Source organism: Mus musculus, chromosome 18, assembly GCF_000001635.26.
Source record: "Mus musculus strain C57BL/6J chromosome 18, GRCm38.p6 C57BL/6J".
Lineage (NCBI taxonomy): Eukaryota > Metazoa > Chordata > Mammalia > Rodentia > Muridae > Mus > Mus musculus.
The window spans coordinates 69,343,128-69,361,409 of record NC_000084.6 but is presented as its reverse complement, the minus strand read 5'-3'; the positions used below and the strand labels follow the sequence as shown (position 1 = coordinate 69,361,409).

General features: G+C 42.6%; 1 protein-coding gene across 31 annotated transcripts in view; it reads right to left on the bottom strand.

Annotated features, from left to right (window-relative positions):
- Tcf4 (transcription factor 4) overlaps positions 1 to 17,981 on the bottom strand; it is a 344,539-nt gene extending 326,558 nt beyond the window's left edge. For 6 of the 31 annotated variants that reach the window (XM_017317857.2, XM_030250374.1, XM_017317854.2 and 3 more), the window contains exons 1-3: positions 16,385 to 17,981; positions 14,040 to 14,131; positions 12,266 to 12,338 (exon numbers count right to left, since the gene is read on the bottom strand). In XM_017317857.2, the coding sequence (XP_017173346.1) occupies positions 12,266 to 12,338; positions 14,040 to 14,111 (145 nt within the window). In that variant the 5' untranslated portion in view covers positions 14,112 to 14,131; positions 16,385 to 17,981. Of the gene's footprint in view, positions 1 to 12,265; positions 12,339 to 12,778; positions 12,990 to 13,009; positions 14,020 to 14,039; positions 14,132 to 15,044; positions 15,266 to 15,470; positions 15,732 to 16,384 lie in introns of those variants that run through there. The other 25 variants (XM_006525753.4, XM_030250382.1, XM_030250381.1 and 22 more) reach the window with 13 other exon arrangements.
- Between the last annotated feature and the right edge of the window lie 301 nt (positions 17,982 to 18,282).

Below are 18,282 nucleotides of genomic sequence, written 5' to 3'. Positions count from 1 at the left end.
TCCCAAATTGGAAAAAAAAATATGCCACTGTGTTATCCCAAACTTTTCAGCATTCTTTCAACAACCAAGACTTGACCTAATTCTATCATAATCTTAAGGGTTAAAGAACAGAATTCTCTTAACACTACAAGAGCAAATATTATGTAAAAGAAAAACATTGTTCTACATGGGTCAAGAAAGATAAAGAATAATAGAAAGGTAATAAAATCGTGTCAGAAGAAAATTAACTTAGTAGCTAAAGGTAGTAGTAGATGATAGTTGGTGAGATGATTCACTGGGTAAAGGTGCTCATAGCACACACAACCTGAAGACCTGAGGTTGTCCTCGGGACACACATGGTTCAAGGGGGGAACAGTTCTCTCAAGTGGTCCTCTAGTGTCCCACACAAGTGGCATGGTACTTGTACATACACACATACAGAGCACATAAGCTAAGTAATTAACAATTTAAAGTACAAGAAGAATTGCAGATCAGAGATGAGAAAAGCATTTAGTGGTTGGTGCATCAGTTAATGGAGGAAGATGCTCAAGAGAGCAGTTACCCAAACAAGGACTAAAACCTAAAACCAATAGTGTCTATGCTGGCTACACTGCTCTGTGAATAGGCACAAGGACTTCAAATCCTCGGTGTGGCTACTGACAGTACTCTGGGGAGTGAAGACAGGATGGTCTCTGGGGCTAGCTGGCCACCAGTCTACCTCCAGGTAAAATAACAGACACTAGCTCAAGAAAAATAAGTCAGAGGGCACTTCTTTCCTCTGATCTCCATGAACAACTGACACACATTTTACATGTGCATACGTGTGCATACACACACACACACACACACACAAACACACACAAACACGCGCACACCAATCTTTGGTCTTTTCAAAATTAGAAGAGCAGATCATGTCTGAAAATGTAAATTTGATTTTAAATATCATTAGTACCTGGTGGCCAAAATCTACAGGTGCTCTCGTTTGCTTTTGATTGTTAGGATAAACACCATAACTGAGAGCACTGAGGGGAGTAAAGGGTTTATTTCTGTCTTATCACTTACAATTATAGTTCCATCATGAAGGAAAGGCAGGGCAGGAACTCAAGGCAGGAACCCAGGGCAGCAATGAAGCAAAGGCAACGAATGAATAATTTTTTTTATTCTTTATTGGATATTTTATTTGTTTACATTTCAAATGTTATCTCCTTTCCAGGTTTCCCCTCTGCAAACCCCCTATCCCATCCCTCCTAAACCTGCTTCTATGAGGCAGCACACACCCACCCACTCTCTCCCACCTCACTGCCCTACCATTCCTCTACAATGGGGCATCAAGCCTTCACAGGACCAAGGGCCTCCCCTCCTCTTGATACCATATAAGGCCCCTTCAGCTCCTTCAAGTCCTTCCCCTAACTCCTCATTGGGGTCCCTGTGCTCAGTCCAATGGTCGGCTGCGAGCATCCACATCTGTATTGTGGCTTTTTTCTCAATCGTTTGCTCAACTTGTGTTTTTGGTTTTTTGTGGGTTTTGGGTTTTGGAAGTGAGGTTTTCAAGACTACACTGAGTATCCCTTGCTGCCCTGAAGCTCACCTCACCATGTAGACTAGGCTGGCCCCCTGAAGCTCACCTCACCATGTAGACTAGGCTGGCCTCCTGAAGCTCACCTCACCATGTAGACTAGGCTGGCCTCCTGAAGCTCACCTCACCATGTAGACTAGGCTGGCCTCCTGAAGCTCACCTCACCATGTAGACTAGGCTGGCCTCCTGAAGCTCATCTCACCATGTAGACTAGGCTGGCCTCCTGAAGCTCACCTCACTATGTAGACTAGGTTGGCCTCCTGAAGCTCACCTCACCATGTAGACTAGGCTGGCCTCCTGAAGCTCACCTCACCATGTAGACTAGGCTGGCCTCCTGGCCTCGAACGCAGAGATCCACCTACCTCTGCCTCAAGGGCTGCTATTAAAGACGTGCACTATCAGTCACATTTAGCTTTCAATTTACTTTTCTGTACAATTCAGGACCATAGGCCCAAGCAGGGCACCACTCAAGTGAGCTGGGCCCTCATCTGTCAATCATTATTCAAGAAAATGTACCAGAGGCTTGACCCCAGGCCAATCTTATGGAAACATTTTTTTTTTATCAATTGAGTTTCTCTCTTCCCAAAAGACCTTAACTTGTTTACAACTGACCAGAACCTAATCAGCCCAGTGTGGAAAGGTTTGTCCTCCCTCCCTAACCTGAGTGACCTGGATTTGATCCCCAGCGCCCTCATGAAACTAGAGAGAACCAACTGCTCCGAAGCTGTCCTCTGACCTCCACTCACACAACTAGTACACACAAAATAAATAAATAAATAGTAAATTTTTAAAAGGAAAGATTTTTTTACTATGAGATGTGAAGCATTTCCAGTATAAACCCCTTATTGTTTTAAAAATGGGAAGAAAAGATCAAGGGAATATATAAGATCACAAGAGAAGTTTTTAGTGTATCCAAACTATTCCTTGGAAGACGTTGGCATTAGGTTTGGTTTTATTCCATTAGCATACACAGTTGTTCATCAACAAGTTCACCTTAACCGATCTCAACCAACACATTTGAGTCTACAGCCACTTCTAACTGAATGCACCTGCTACACTGAGTGCAGTCATAGAGGGACACTGTCATCTTTGACACTTGGGAAGAGGGTTGGTGGATACATATATATATATATATGTGCATTTTTATTTTCCTGCGGCTACCTCACAGTTTTGTTCACAAACATCACTGTGAGTTGAGGTAATACTATTGTTGGGACAGCTTTTGAAATGTACTCGTGAATTACCACATGCCAACCAAGACTGGTACATTTTCCTGCCAGCTCTGACCCTGGTGATGAGGATGGCACAGGCAATAAAGAAGATGAAGAACCTTTGCAATCTTAAAACCTGTGAAATGTGTAGGGTATTTTTTCTTTCTGAGCAGGTGTAACATCTCCTGAATTATGTTGGTGGGGATCATGTTGCGTTTTGTAATTTAAGAGATGGGCTTTAAAGCTCTATCATGTTAGAAATATGAATTGGCTTCTTAGCAACAAACATTGGGGGGAAAAGAGAAAGAGAGAGACAGATTTCCAGAATTTAATTTGATGAATACTTTTCTCCAGAGGAGCTATCATTTGGGATCAAGAAAAAAAATATTCCTGTCTGAAGATCATAGGAAGAATAGGAAACAAATTTGCATTAAAATTTTTTTGAAAAACAAAATCTTCCAATGTTATCATTAAGAACTTGTGATTTTGGAAGGCACTGGGTTATAGTCTGTTACACCCCTTAGAAAATTCAAATTTGGGGGAGGAGCCCCACAGTAAAACAATTGACATGTAAAGCACAAAAGTTGTCCTGTGTGCCTAGATGACAGTGGCTCCCCTGAAATGGGCTCCCTGAGGCCTGTCTGCACTTTCTTTTCTCTGTACCTGGCTCACAGTCACCTTGATACACATTTAACCCCTAAATGCACATGTTACATGCTGCCCCTCTTTGAGGATCAAAATCTATGTGTTCATGGAACTTTTATCAGTAGGTTCCACTGGTAAGAAGTAAGCTTTCAAAACCTAAAATTAAAGAGAAGTGCATTTCCACTGATTTAAACAAGGTTTAAATCTGCAAGGTTTAAATCTGCAAGGTTAGCAGCACCAGACAATAACCTCAGCATTGAGGAAGCACAGGTCGAAGGATGACGAGTTCAAGGCCAGCCTGGGCTAGCTGGCAAGATCTTGTTGATTTAAAAAAAAATCAAATAAGCAAAATTGTTAACTCATACATGATCGTGTCTTCTGTAAGATACATGCTGATTGTATATGCATGTTCTATGTTTTCTTGTTGGGCTACATGATTTATTTGGGCACATCTTTCTCTACAAAGTCTATCATATCCTTTCAACTACCTAGGAGGGTTGTGAACTTAATGTGCGTTATAAAAGCTGTCAGATAAGCTCTTGGTCAGCATCAAAATAGATGGCTCAATAGTGAGCCAGATAAAATGTAGATATCTTATCTCCATTGCCAACACATTAAAACCCAAGGGGCAAAGCTGGAGGAGCTATGCTAAGGTCTCTAGATGGGACGTAAATAAATATGCCTTTCTACCCTTTACCTACCCTACCTTTATCAAATTTTACTCAGCTTAAGTGACTATAGAAGCAATTACAAAGGATGCTAATTTGCATGTTTTTCATGACTTGTTCTTTAGCACTTTATGAAATATGAAAACTAGATTGTCCAGAGCTATCATTTCAACATTCTCCGTAGACGCTCCATCCTTTCCTGAATTTAAACTCCTTTAAAGACTTTGTAGTTAAGCCCTGGTTTGGGAGATTTGAGATTAAAAACCTTCCATTTGGAGGTCTTGCCATTCAGCTAAGTACCCAAAAAGGGAATGTTTAAATTAATGGAAGATTAAAGCAAAGAAGAACATTCTAGAAGGTATTCCATAATGGAGCTCTGTCACCACCTTCTCTATTTTATTGAGAAAATAGTCTGTTCCAGGGGGGCTGAAAGTTTATATTCCAACCATCAGACTAGTTTAACTATTCAAAGTTACAAATGTCAGGGGGAAAGAAAAAAAAAAACTCGTAATGGAAATGCTGACATGCTATGCAGTAAGTAAGCAGAGGCAGGTGCCCTGCCCCCAGGGTCATAATTCAATCAAGCTGTACTCTGACGTCATCTGTTACAGAAAAAAGCCAAATGGTTTATGAACAGCACCAGAACCCCCGAGATTAAATTACAGCCCTGATATTTAATCATGGGCCGTACTATGTTATTTTTAATAACACAATACATTTTAACAGTTATTCGTCAACTGCCTCAGCCAAATTAGACCTTGCGATGACAAGCGGGCCCGATTATGATGCCCATCCAACACCATCTCAGTTTTATTCTTTTTTTTTTTTTTTTCAGAAATGGTAGACTATATGTTGTTGTTGTTTTTCCCATTGCAAGTATATAGTTGATAACGACTGAGCAGGTCAGCCCTTAACTCATAGCAGCACAGCCACTGTGTCTAGAACGGTGGGGTCTATGTATTAATACCCTGTGTTAGCTAGAACCTCCTGTATGATTTGGGAAAGAGATATTTAACCCTTTCCCAGGATCCTTATACTTTATCATAAAATAGAGAGCATCTCTAAATACTCCTGTAAGCCCAATTTTCCACAAATTATCGCCTTGCAAAAATAAATAAATAAGTAAAGAGAGTGTGGTTTTCTTTAGGGTTCCCTAAGGGTCAGAGTTTAGAGTGAAAAAAAAAATGCTTCCATTTTAAAAATCACCTAGGATAACTGATCAAAGGGGTAGCCTACCACACAAGAATGTACAAGCCGAAGTTTCCAGAGGCAACGGCAACATCAGCCAGTGAAACAGGTTCTTTACCCAGTAATGCCCAAATGCTGCCACACGTGTGAAGGGTTGTTTGCAAAACAAATCAATACAGGCACATCCAACAATGGACTGCAGCTAATAAACTACATATAGTAATTACTACCAATAGCAGTCTAGAAAGTCATTCATTACATGTTAATTGTCACACAGAAAGTACAAAAGCAGCCGTCTGAACAACTGAGTGACTGTACCTTTAAATAAAATACGTTCTTACCAGCCTAAAGAAATCTATCGGCAGGAACTGGTTCTAAACACAGCTGGGTATTTGATATGCTGATTAACTGGGCCTCTATTTGTTTTTGAAACGAAAGTAAATATGACAACCTCTTCAGTAATTTTGCCGTGTCTGGTGGTCTAATACAAAGAAATGCGTGTATCTGTACAGCTACATGTATTACTTTCAGCAAAGTGCCAGCCTATCTTCCCAAAGAGTCACTTGTCTTACGTCTCTCTTAAGCATAGAGTTATGACCAAACACCTAGCTTACACTCAATCTGAATGGGTCACGCATTGGGAGGAGGAGTAACTCGCATGGAAGCTTCGAAATTTGGTGGCCAATTTTGAAATATTTAATCAGTGTAATTAAGAAAACTGTAACAAAAAAAATAACCTTTCAAAGAAAGCCAATAATATGTATTCCCTTCTCTAACACTTAGCATGATCTAATTAACTTTGAAGAACACCTAGTCATAATAAAAAAAAAAAATAGCTCATAAAATACAAAACAAAGCAAAGGGGGCTGTTTCTTCTCCTACCTTATCCTCATTTCAATGTTCTGTCTCTGTAAGAATCTGCCTTAACCAGCATCCATATAGACTATATAAAGGCTTGGCTGGCCAAGAACATTTTGGTTCAAGATTTGTAAACTGAAGAATATTTCAAAACACACTCTGCTTCTTCTGAGGCAACTTGAGACCTGTCATCTTGGATGATGGAACAGACCTTCTTACACTCAGGCTTAGTGATCACACAGGCCTGAGGCCACCAGGCCTCCATGGCCCGAACCAAGTTGCAAACTCCCAATATAAAAATGGAGTTTACCATTAGAAGTAAATGTTTGATCTGTAAAGCTTAGAGAATTACTTTGTTTATCATACAGAGGAAGGCGAAAAGGAACAATTTTAAGCTCAAAACAAACACAAAACCGCTTATATGACAGTCTTTACAGCTCCACGATTCTAACCATTTAAGACAGATTCAAGCAATTAACAGCATAAACTTTCATTACATAGTTCTATTATATATGTTTATGCGACTTCGCTGTTCATCTGTTATTTAAGTGATTTCCTCATTACAATAGTAGGGGAAGGATAATTTGCTGATGTTGTCAAAAATGCTAAGCATTTCAGTCTCGATAGTTCTTGGGTCTCCATGCTTGTTTAATGCATTTTATTTACTTAAGTCAGTGTCAAATAGAGTACCCATTCTCCCTTCTGAATTTAGAAGACTAACACTTTAAGCACATGTCTGGTAACAGACATATCAAAACCTGCAAACTGTTCATATTAGGGATGCAGGCTGAAGTTAGGATTATAGAGCTTGAATTCCATTCAAAGGCCTAACAATGAACTGCATGCTTTTTTATATTTAAATATAAGACAGCTTTACTTGTTCAGATATTAATAGGTCACACTGGGCTACTGCAATTTCAGATCTGATTATTGACACAAAAATAATTGAAAATGTCTTCCCTGGGACCCAAATAGCCACACACAGATTTCCCATGGGGAAAAAAATATATTGAAAAAGCACAACTTTTAAAATACCCATTCTATTTTTTCTGTAAAAGTAATGTGATAATATGAGAACCATATACTAGCTCACATGGAAATCAATCATAACTTAAAAGGGTAACTTAATCTGGATATTGAGGCAGAAAAATAGTGGATATGATTTGTTACATTACCTTAAATGTTTTTAAAAAATGCTTTCTACTCTAAAGATCATAAATAGTATTTCATACCAGGCCTCAATATTGTATTTCATAGCTATATAATCTTGAAAAATATGAGCTGTCTGGCTCTTGATGCCCTTGTGTGGGCTGGTATGTGTGCCTTTATGAATGTGTGCATATATATGTGTGTGAAGGGCTATAAAGATTTGTGTCTAGGCAGGCCTGCATTTAAACCTAATTTCATTACTCCTTGCCTTGTGAACACATGGCTTACCACCGCTGTGCCTCAGTTTCCTCGTCTATGAATCAGGCACAGTAAGGTTTGCATTCACGTGTGTTCTTAGGAGGACTAAAGCAAGAGTACATACATGACAGAACACACAGAGCTCATGAAGCTGTCCTCTGACTCCAGCTCAGCGCTCTGCCCAGCACCCCTAAAGGAGCACGGGGGTCCCCAGGGCAAGAAGAGAAGAACCAGCAAGCTGAACCAGAGTTCCAAACCTAAGCAAAGGCCTCAGAGGGCACTCGAGCACAGGACAGCACTGATGTCCATCACTGACACAGCACATCCATCCTTAAACCCCACTGTGGCTGACAGGGGACAGAGAAGTACAGCGTTAGTTCCAATAAGGAGTCTGCCCAGGCCACCGACAGCAAAACAAAGCTGATTTTGAATACTAACAAAGGACACAAGTCCCTCACCTGAAATCTAAATTCCTCAGCTACGAACTGGAGGTTCTAGGTGTTTCTCTGGGGCTGGCCCCAAAATACAGAGGCTCTAATATAACCTGTCTGATGCTGCTGTACTTTTCAAAATCTATTAAGCAACTCTCTGTTGGTGAAAGAAAAAAACTTTTATAACCACCATGGTCTGTACCAGAGTAGGATGTGTACAGCACACACACTCACACACATACACACACTCACACACATACACACACTCACACAAACTCATACACTCACACTCATACACACTCACACACACACATACATACACTCACACAAACTCATACACTCACACACACTCACACACTCTCACACAAACTCATACACACACACACACACTCACACACACCACACATACACACACACACAAACATGTAGGAAGGAAAGTAAGGACTATTTCCTCTACAACACCTTCAAGAACAAGCAATATCCTCGCCACACCATCAGAAGAACTCATACTGACACAGGTAGAAATGAACACAGGCTGTGAGCCACTTCAATTTTTTCCCCTCTATCCTCTGTGACTTTACTCATTTTGATGTCATAAGGACACAGGTAAGCTAACATACATGAAAGCCAAGAACTGTTTCTCCCCCTTTCCAAAACTGGCTCAGCAGAGATGTAATACGCTTTGACACTGCTCTTAATTGTTTTAACCTGGGTGTGATTGGCAGAATTTACCAACTGCTGAACACCTAAGGAGTAAGCAAGTACAGGGAAGAGCCCTCCACGTTTGAACTAAAGGAGCTGTAGCACCCTTCCCTGGCTGACTCCCTTCTCACACGTGCTCACAGATGCCAACAGAGCTAACCTACCAAGACGTTAGGGGTCTGATCATTTCACCAGGTCAACCTTAAAATCATTTTTTAATGATGTCAAACTCTAGTGTGTTTTATCTTTTGTTCCCAAAAGGTTCAAACACGGTGAAATAAATTACACCTTTGTTACGTCAGAAAATAAACCTCTACTCACCCTAGCACATAGATACTCTCTTTTGGTAACTCAGTCTTTTTTTCTCTCTCTCTCTCTTAATGAGAACAACTTTCCAAGCATGCAGGCGTGTGGATGCTTCTACTTCATGTTAAGATCGATGATATAACAGATATAGGACTGCTTTGTACACATTCCCATACAAGTTAGAGCTACTCCTTAAAAATAATCCCAGAGCCACCAGCTAAGGTCATGGTAGCTCTGGTCTACCCTGGCTGAACAGTTTTACTGCATTCTGTGAACACCTGCAAACATCAAACAAAAACTGCTGGTCCTTTCCTGGGTTGACAAAAGCCTTTCAAGTGAAAACTGCTCCCTGGGAATGTCAGGCTGGGGCTCAGGTTACATTCCATTCACCCTAGCAGCCTTGCCATTTCTTAGGGTGGTAGGAAAAGCTATGTTTGTGGAATGAAAGATTAAAGCGAATCTGGCCACACTCTTTCCACTCTCGAACCGAATATCACGAATATCACGTATTAATGGGATCAACAGCTATTGGGAATTTGCAGCATGAAATATGATCAGACCTCTCACTTAGGGAGAGGTGGGGGTGGGGGTGGGGGGGAGAAAAGGCACTGATTTTTTTTTTCTCAAATTGGACTCATTTACTTAGAGTCTAGATCTCTTTTTCCTGAATCTAAGTTTCAAAGTCATATCTGAGTGCATTCAGAAAGGTGAATATAAAACTTGAAGGAACTTAAGAAATAATTCCTCTAGCCAAAGTTTCCTAAGTCCTGCTTCCAGTTAAAGGAAATGCCGTTTTCATAATTTTTTTAAAAGTTATGCTTTAAAAGAGATATGTCTCTTACTGGGTAGAACTATTAGCCTTGTCCTGATATGCCTTAACGGATGCAGAGACTAACAGTCGGCATGCAGCCCCTGCAATCCGGCCACCATCCTCCTGTACCATGTGAATGCACTGCATTTCCAGCAGGCAGGCAGGATAAAAGAGCCCTACACTTTCTACTCTTACAACGCAAACATCTGGTCCTCAAAACCACACCACTGGTACCAGGTAGCTTTAAACTTCAACAGCTTCAAGGTGCTCCCTCTATAGTCATTAGAGATAGCCTAACAGGTTAAAGTCTCTCTCTGGAATTGTGGATACATAAAAACAACACACACACAAACACACAGACACACCAACACAACACACACACAAACACACAGACACACCAACACAACACACAGACAAACACACAGACACACCAACACAACACACACACAAACACACAGAGACATCAACAAAACACACACACAGACACGCCAACACAACACATGCAGGCACACATACACACCAACACAACACACACAAACACACAGAGACACCAACACAATGCACAAAGACACACCTCATTGTCTGAACAGCTATGCATTTTGATACATGAGTATTTACCAAAGAATTAGTACATATTTCAAGTTACCCATCCCATACTGTCTACCAACAAACACTTCAGCGATCCAACAAGGACTTTAACTGAGCATGAACACAGGACATGAGCTGAATAAAACAACTGTCTTTTCATATTTAACATATTTCATACTTATAATTCGTCTTAACAAATTAAATCACAGCTAAAGTAATATATTAAGTTATTCCAAATGTGTTCATCATTACAACAAGTGCAAACAGTATTTTATACCAACTCTGAAAGGCGTAGACTCTGGGCCTGCCTGACATCTACTTTAGTCAGATTTCAACCATGCACACATTTCTTAATTAAACATGAAGGAAATGACTGCCAGGCATAAGGTTGGGGTTGTGACGGTGTCTATAGGAAGCACTCACTGGATTACAGAACACATTGTCTTCATTTTCAGTACAAGCCTTGGAATTAATATCCTCTGTCCTAGAAGCTATATAAAGAATACTATACAGAAATCTGTAATATGGAATGCTAATGTCAAATTTTAAAAAAATGGAACCAGGAACAGGGCTCAAAGAGTAAAGCAAACATTTTGTCATTAGTACTTTTAATCAAAGAAGACCCTAAAATGCTAAGGTAAAACTAAAGGAGGCACCGGGTATTTTATGAATTGTGTTAAAGAGAGAAATCCCTAAACTTATGGGAACCAGTAGAAGTCACTCACTTGGAAAGCAGCAAGTTTTAAAAGACATTATTTGTATGAAAATACACAAAGTACACAAGTCACCTAGCTAAGCAGATCTCTTGGGTTGTTGTTGCACCAGATGAAAACAAATACATAGAAATTATATCCATAGCTGACAGACAAACACCCTAGCATCTCACACCTATAAGACGTTAACATTTACCAGCCTGACTTCAGAGTGCTGCTACCTCATGGACAATTATATACCATGGCCAGAACTCTAAAATCCTGCAGCTGCTTAAAAGGCATCAATACATTTAAACCCTGGACCTGGAGGGCAGCAGGCAACAATGTATTATTGACTCCTTATTTAAAACTAGCTGGCTTTAAAAAAAAAACAAACAAACAAACAGCAAGAACAAGAACAACAAACACATCTCACAGAAATGTCACATTTTCAGTTCCCATTTTTAATGGGAGACACTCAAAGAGCTTTATACTAAAATTCCTCCTCAGATGCCAGATAATCACTGTGCACACAGATTCCTTTGTGAATACCGCTGCCTTTTTGTAGAAGCATCGCCCAGAGAAGTCTCACGTATAAAAAAACGCTAAGTCTCTCCAAATCTGCAACATTAAATTCACTGCATAAGTCAACGATAAGGGAGCGAAAACAAACAGCTCCAGCATCCACAAGATAGTTTAAAGATAAATGAATTCCTACTTAGCCTCTCGGACTAGCAGGAGACTATTTAACAGACTTGTCTGAAAAACTAAGTGCCGCTTCCTTTAAAAGGGTTAATTGTACAGAGGACCTAATAACTGGCATTATTTCCCCTTTTATGAAAGTTAGATTTTTTTCCCTCTGTATTTTAAAATAGGGAGCATGAATTTGTCCACGTTATTAACATCAGTCTTACGCTCACATGTTTAATTACAACCATATTTTTTTTAAAAAAAATCACGTTTAAATTGTGATGGAATTCTGATACGGTTTTCCTGATTTAGAAATAGGTCTCCCTTGAATTGAGCCAGGCAACACTCTGGGTAGCTTTGCTGTTGGTAGGTAATGAAATATAACCACACCATCATCATAGGTTAAAACTCAATGACTTCTTTCAGAACACTCCAACAGAGCCAAAAATACACAAAGAGCAAATAAACAACTGAGACCATTGAACTTCAACACCAAGAAAAGAATTCACGTACTTGAGCCAGTGAAATGTCCACTCGCCAAAGAAGTTGGTCCATTTTTCCCACTGCTTACAGGAGGCGAAAACATCTAAAGGAAACAAAGAGACAGCAGAGTTGAAAGGAAGACATTCGTGGCTTCAGAGTTCACCAAAGATCTCTCACACTCTTGATGAATAACTTGGAGTTAATGCTAAGGCTTTATTTAGGAAAACATATAGCCATCCAACCTAAAACTAAACCAGGCAGCCTGTTCCAACCTCCACCTCCCTCCATTACCACTGTTAGCTTTCTCCTCGGGTGACTTAAACAGTCCTACCACATTCTGAACACAGTCCCCATGGCATTAGTAAGGCATACATAGGGGGACAGCAGCCTTTCTAGAAAACACTAGTTTGACAAAGGAGAAGAAAAAAGTTGTTTGTTTTATATTGAAACCCTTGGACATAACATAAATGTGGCAATGTCCCCTTCCATCAGTTACAGGACTTGTCTGCCATACATGAACTCAAATCAAAATCAAAATGCCACCTGCAGTAACAATTTCTCACTTCAGCTCAAACATGAGAGCAACGTAGGCAAGTCTCTCAGCCTCTCTCTCTCTCTCTCTCTCTCTCTCTCTCTCTCTCTCTCTCTCTCCTGTCTCTCTCACCCTCTCTCTCTCTCTCTCAATCTTTCACTCCCTCTCTCTCACTCTCCAGCATCTATTTCCGCCCTAACTGATTTCCCTCTTCTCCTCCAGTCTAAAGCGTTTTCGCACACCTTCCCTGAGTCAGAGCCTGCAAAAAAGCAAAAGAGCGAATGGAGAAAGTGCAACAAGCAGAAAGGGGGCTGCAAAGCCGCCTATGGGCTACTGCTTCCTGCCAAAACTTTCCGGAGAACCACTTCTCCACAGGGTCTGCCAGAGGAGCAGCAGTGGTGGCAGCCAGCAGCGGCAGGCAGTGGAGCAGGAGCAGCGTGGGGGAGCCCCACTTCGAAGGTGGTTTGGATTTTATTTGTGTGTTTGGGGGATTCTTTTTTTTTTCTTTTGCTTCACAAAATGCATCTTACACCAAACTCTGGCATTAAAACTGAATCCATGCTCCTGGCATGTCTGGACCTCGTGGGAAGCAGAGGGGAGGGAGAAGAACCAAGAGAGTACAGTAGTGAAAACTCCACAAGTGTGTAAGTCCCTCCTGGTGCTGATTTCAAGACTGCAATTTACTAAAATAGTCCAAGACACCCTGAAGAATGTGTGTTCAGTTTGTGCATCGGAGTTCCCAGAATCCCAAAAGAAGAGGCAGCCAGGAGGAAGTCAGGGGGAACCCCCACAGAACCAACAGCCTCAACTCTACAGCACCTCTACTGCCCAGTTTCCCCCCTTTTAAAGTAAATAAATATGTAAATAGGATGTGGAGTCCTACACAAAGTTAGCAGTGCACTCTGCGTGCAGACATGGACAAGTTTCTGATGGAACGTGACAGTTTTAAGGGGTACCTGGTTTCCCTCTCTGCTGGAATGAGATTCCATTATTTAGAGAAATAGGTAGGTAAAGAAATCAAGACAACTCATTAGACTCTTAAAAAAAAAAAAAAAAAAAAAGCTTGAGTCTTCCACATCCCAAAATTAGTTGGAAATAAAAAACTTGTCAAAAAGACCCTCACATTTTCCAAGGATTCAGCCAATTAAAAATTATCCCACTCTTTCACATTTCTATGGGTTCCTAGCTGAAGTGGTGGGGGAGGGTTGTTGTTGGTTTTTTTTTTTTTTCTTTTTTCCACAGCTGTTGTTAGTTTCCACCGTTCTTTCTTACCGCACTGAAATCCAGTAAATCACTCAGCTCTTTGTCCGTCCCTAAGGCAGCCATTCGCTGTTGGTGATGCATTTTAGCAAAATCACACAAACCTAGAAACATGGAAATAACCGCAATCAGAAAATCCAGTCCCAATCCTTGGAGAAAACACAATCGGATTTTTGGAGACTGGGGGAGTGAGGTGGGGGGGTCGGTGGGGTGGGGGATATAGGGGCGGATGGGATTAAGGTAGAAAAGGAGGAAGGAACTGGACAAATGTTGGGTTTTGTTTTGATTTTTTTTTTCTTCATGGAATAGGCAGCAATAGCAAAAAAAAAAAAAAAAAAAAAAGGAAAAATAGCGATATTGTATTTCCAAAGAGACGATCAAACTAGTAATATCCACTATAAAACCAAATCCAGGAAAGAAGGGGGGTAAGCCGCTCTTCAGCGCATCAATTTATGCAACAGGAGGTAGAGCGAGAAATGAATGGATCACAGAGAAAAGAGAAACTACTGCACGAACCGGTCTCAACTTTCCCCCCACCCTCCACCCCACCCCCTCACACGCACACACTCACGCGCACACACTCGCACACACTCGCAGCACTCCCCCCACCCCCCCCCACCCCCACCCCCCCTGCCCTGCAAAGTAGCTCGAAAGAAATTAAAGACCAGCGTCTCTGGAGTGCAAACCGGTCCACAGGGGGGTGGGGTAGCCGGGGAGGGGAAGCCCAGAAGAGCCTCAGGGTCCTCCAATTGTCCGGCACCCCTAATTTGTGAAAGAAAGGGTTGTAAAAAAAATTTTTGAAGTCAGGCCCATTGGCAAAGTGCGCTGTGCCCGGGAGCCCGCCGGGCCCGGAGGGGGCGGAGGCCGGGGGAGGGGACGCCGTCGCTCCCGAGCTCCCGAACCTCGGCGGGGACAGCGGGGACCACGGGGCCCCGAGCCCGAGCGCGATCGCCCAGCCCGGCCCGGCCGGGCCCCGCCGCGCATCCGCCCAGCCGGCCCCGCCGCGCCGCTACCTACCGCCCGCGCGCGACGAGGGGCTCCCGGTGCAGCGCCGGCGCCCAGGCGGCGGTCATGTCTATCCCCCTGCCTCCGCCACCACCACCTCCTCCAACGGCCGGCGCCCGCGCCCGCTTCGGCTTCCCCACCGCCGCTGCCGCCGCCGCCGCCGCCGCCGCCGCCGCCGATCCGCAGACACACAGCCAAGATCCCTGACTCTTAACACCAACTCTCTTCTCCCGGGAGGGGAGGGGACGAGGGAAGGGGGGAGGGGGAACACGGCGAGGCGCACGGAATTGCAAGTTCAGCAAAGAAATGGGTGGGGGGGCTCCGGCGGGGAGACGCGGCGCTCCGGCCCGGGCTGCCTGGGAAACACCCCCACCCCAGAAAAAAAATCCCAACACCTCCCCCGTCTTGAGAAAGAGAGAGGGGAAAAAAAAAACCCACCAAGGAAAATTCACCGAGCACCTCATTTTCCCCCTCAGATCGCCAGTTACAATCTGAAGCCTGAACAGTTCAGGGTTTGCCGGGTTCATCCATCGGAGGCACTTTGAAATTCATTCGAGTTTACATCCCTTCTCACTTCTGTCTGTCTCTCTGTGTCTCTGTATGTCTCTCTCTCTCTCTCTCTCTCTCTCTCTCTCTCTCTCTCTCACACACACACACACACACACACACACACACACACACACACACACTGCAAAGCAAGTTTTGCTTTGCTGCAAATACACGTGATGCATAAAGACTTTGCCAAGACGAACAATATTTTTCTTTTCCATACAGAAACCCATCCACATTTTTACTAGGGGGATATTTTGTTTGGATAGTTTTGCGTTTGGGGCCGAAATCTGAATCACAGACTTCTTTTTTTCGCCTTTTTAACTCACAGAGTCGTATAGCTGCAAACTTTGTTTTAAAAGGAAAAAAAAAAAGGTAATTTTAGAGGGACGAATATGGTTTTGCTTCTTACACTTGAGTTCGTAACTCCAAGTCCGCGCTCGGCTAGCACTTCAAGTTTTCAACTCAACATTTACCACTACAGGCCCTATGTGCTCTTAAAACACACTTTTCCCACATCCTTTTAGGATAAAAATTCAACTTTAAAATTATCTTTACGTAATAACATGCGAGCTTTACCCAGTATATGCAACATTCATTACTTTAATGTTAAAAGAACACATTTGCCCAAACCTGGTATTGCTAAATGTACGAGTACGTACGGAAATGCATGCACACACGTTTTCCCACTGGCAATTATTTAATAGGTTGTTCCTTTTGTTTGAATAAAACATTGGGCTCAACATTCTAAGAATTCAGTTCAATTACAAACAGTTTACTCTGACAGCAAATTGTAACGTTACCTTCAATGGCCACAAATATGCTCACAATATTCCAAGGAAAGAGACTTTAAAAAGAGAGACAAAAATCTTCTGCAAGAACTTAGTGTCTCACATGAGTGTTCCCCCAAAAGAGTATTTTAAATAGAAGTCAGTCCTGTTCCAGGGTTAGCCACAGATTACAAGATTATGCACCTGGCTCGGTTTTTGCATTTTCCATCATCAAACTGTAACAAAATTCCCTCCCCCCAAAAAGTAATCATTAAAAAAAAAAATCCGACAACTTTTTCGTATTGTTTATAAAAATAATCAACACTGGATAGTTATAATTGTTCTTCGGTCTTGTTGGTTGTATTTTTTTTTCTCTTCTCTTTCAAAGTCCTAAACTTGTTCCAAGTTTAGAGGCGTCTCATCATCATCCTCCTCCCCAACACCATCATTGACTCCCCCGAGGAGTCACATTGATAATAATAGGTTTCCCTGAAAGATACATTGTAATCCATTCACATCCGGGCACTGCGGCTTATAAAGAGAAGGCGCTGCGGCCGCGGCTGCTCCACCAGACAATGACTGGGGAGGGGCGGGGCGGGAGCACGCGACCATAGAGTGGTAAACAGAGCGCCTAGAGAGGCCGCCAAGATGGCGGCGCTCTAGGCCACGCCTCCTCCGGGAACCAGGGCGGTCCCGCCGGCGGGTGGGACTCACTCAGGTCGTGGCTCTCGGAGCGCGCTTGGCGCCCCGTTCCCTGGCCGGCCTTGATCTCTGACTCAAAAGCGTTGTTCCCGCAGCGTGAAAGACCTCGCCGGGAGGCCCGGAAGATGCCGTGAGGGCCTCAATGCAGCAGTGTCCCTGTCAGTGTGGATGCAGAGTTTTCAGGCCGGCTTGGGCGGTGTGGGGAAAGGCCACCAAGCCAAGCGTGACCCTGAGCTGGAAGAGTAGGAGGGTCCCTCCCCTCTCCCTCTCGGTCCCACCCCTTCTTTTATAAGCTCCCGGGAGTGTGAGAACTTGGTTAGTGCAAAAGTCTACCTTTATTGATGTAAGACTCGTATGGCTCTTGAACCAAAAACCAGGAACTTCCAATTTGGGCCAAACAATTACCTTTTCAAACCTGTTTTCTCCTCAACAAAATAGCAATGGGACTTTGAGATACCTATATGATACGCATACAGGTGAGGCTACTACTATAGAAATATACCGCTTCCATCCCTAATTTCTTACTGACTCACTGATACCCCTAACCTAGACATTTGCAATTGTAGATAACTCACGTATCCAAAAAATAGTGTCCGGGTCCCCCAACAGAAAGCTTATTCTGATCCAGACAGTGTTCTAAGAATTTCACAAATGTAGGCCATATTGATGCTGGCCTTGAAGGTAGAGTACCATTCACATCCTTACTTGACCTACACCGCAACAGAAGCAAGTGAAATATCACAGATCCTGACCCACAGCCCAAGTTCGTTAAACAGCACGAATTTGCCTAACTAAAACTACTCTCTATAGTAAGTGACAGAGCCCACCTTGAAAGACAGTATGTGACCAGAGTCCACCTTCACCCATGTTCCCAAGCCATCTGGCAGTGAGAACGTCCTCATCTCTATCTTCTGATTTTAACTCGTGGCCCATGACAGAATTGAGATGTTTTACTTGAGAGTTTTTACAGGACAAGAATTGGGACATTTATGGGCTATTTCACACATCATGAGGACTCCAGTGTTTTATCCCCCATTCCACATTTTCATCCTAAAATAATATTTTACATTTAGCCACCTCTTTATAGTGCATTATCACAGACATTATCTCTGGTTCTCAGAGTAAGCCCTCGACAGGCTCTGGGGGGAAAAAAATCACTGTAATGAAAAGATCACAAGCATTGGCGTAGGAAAAAATATTCCATTGGCTCTACCTCCAATCAGCACTGT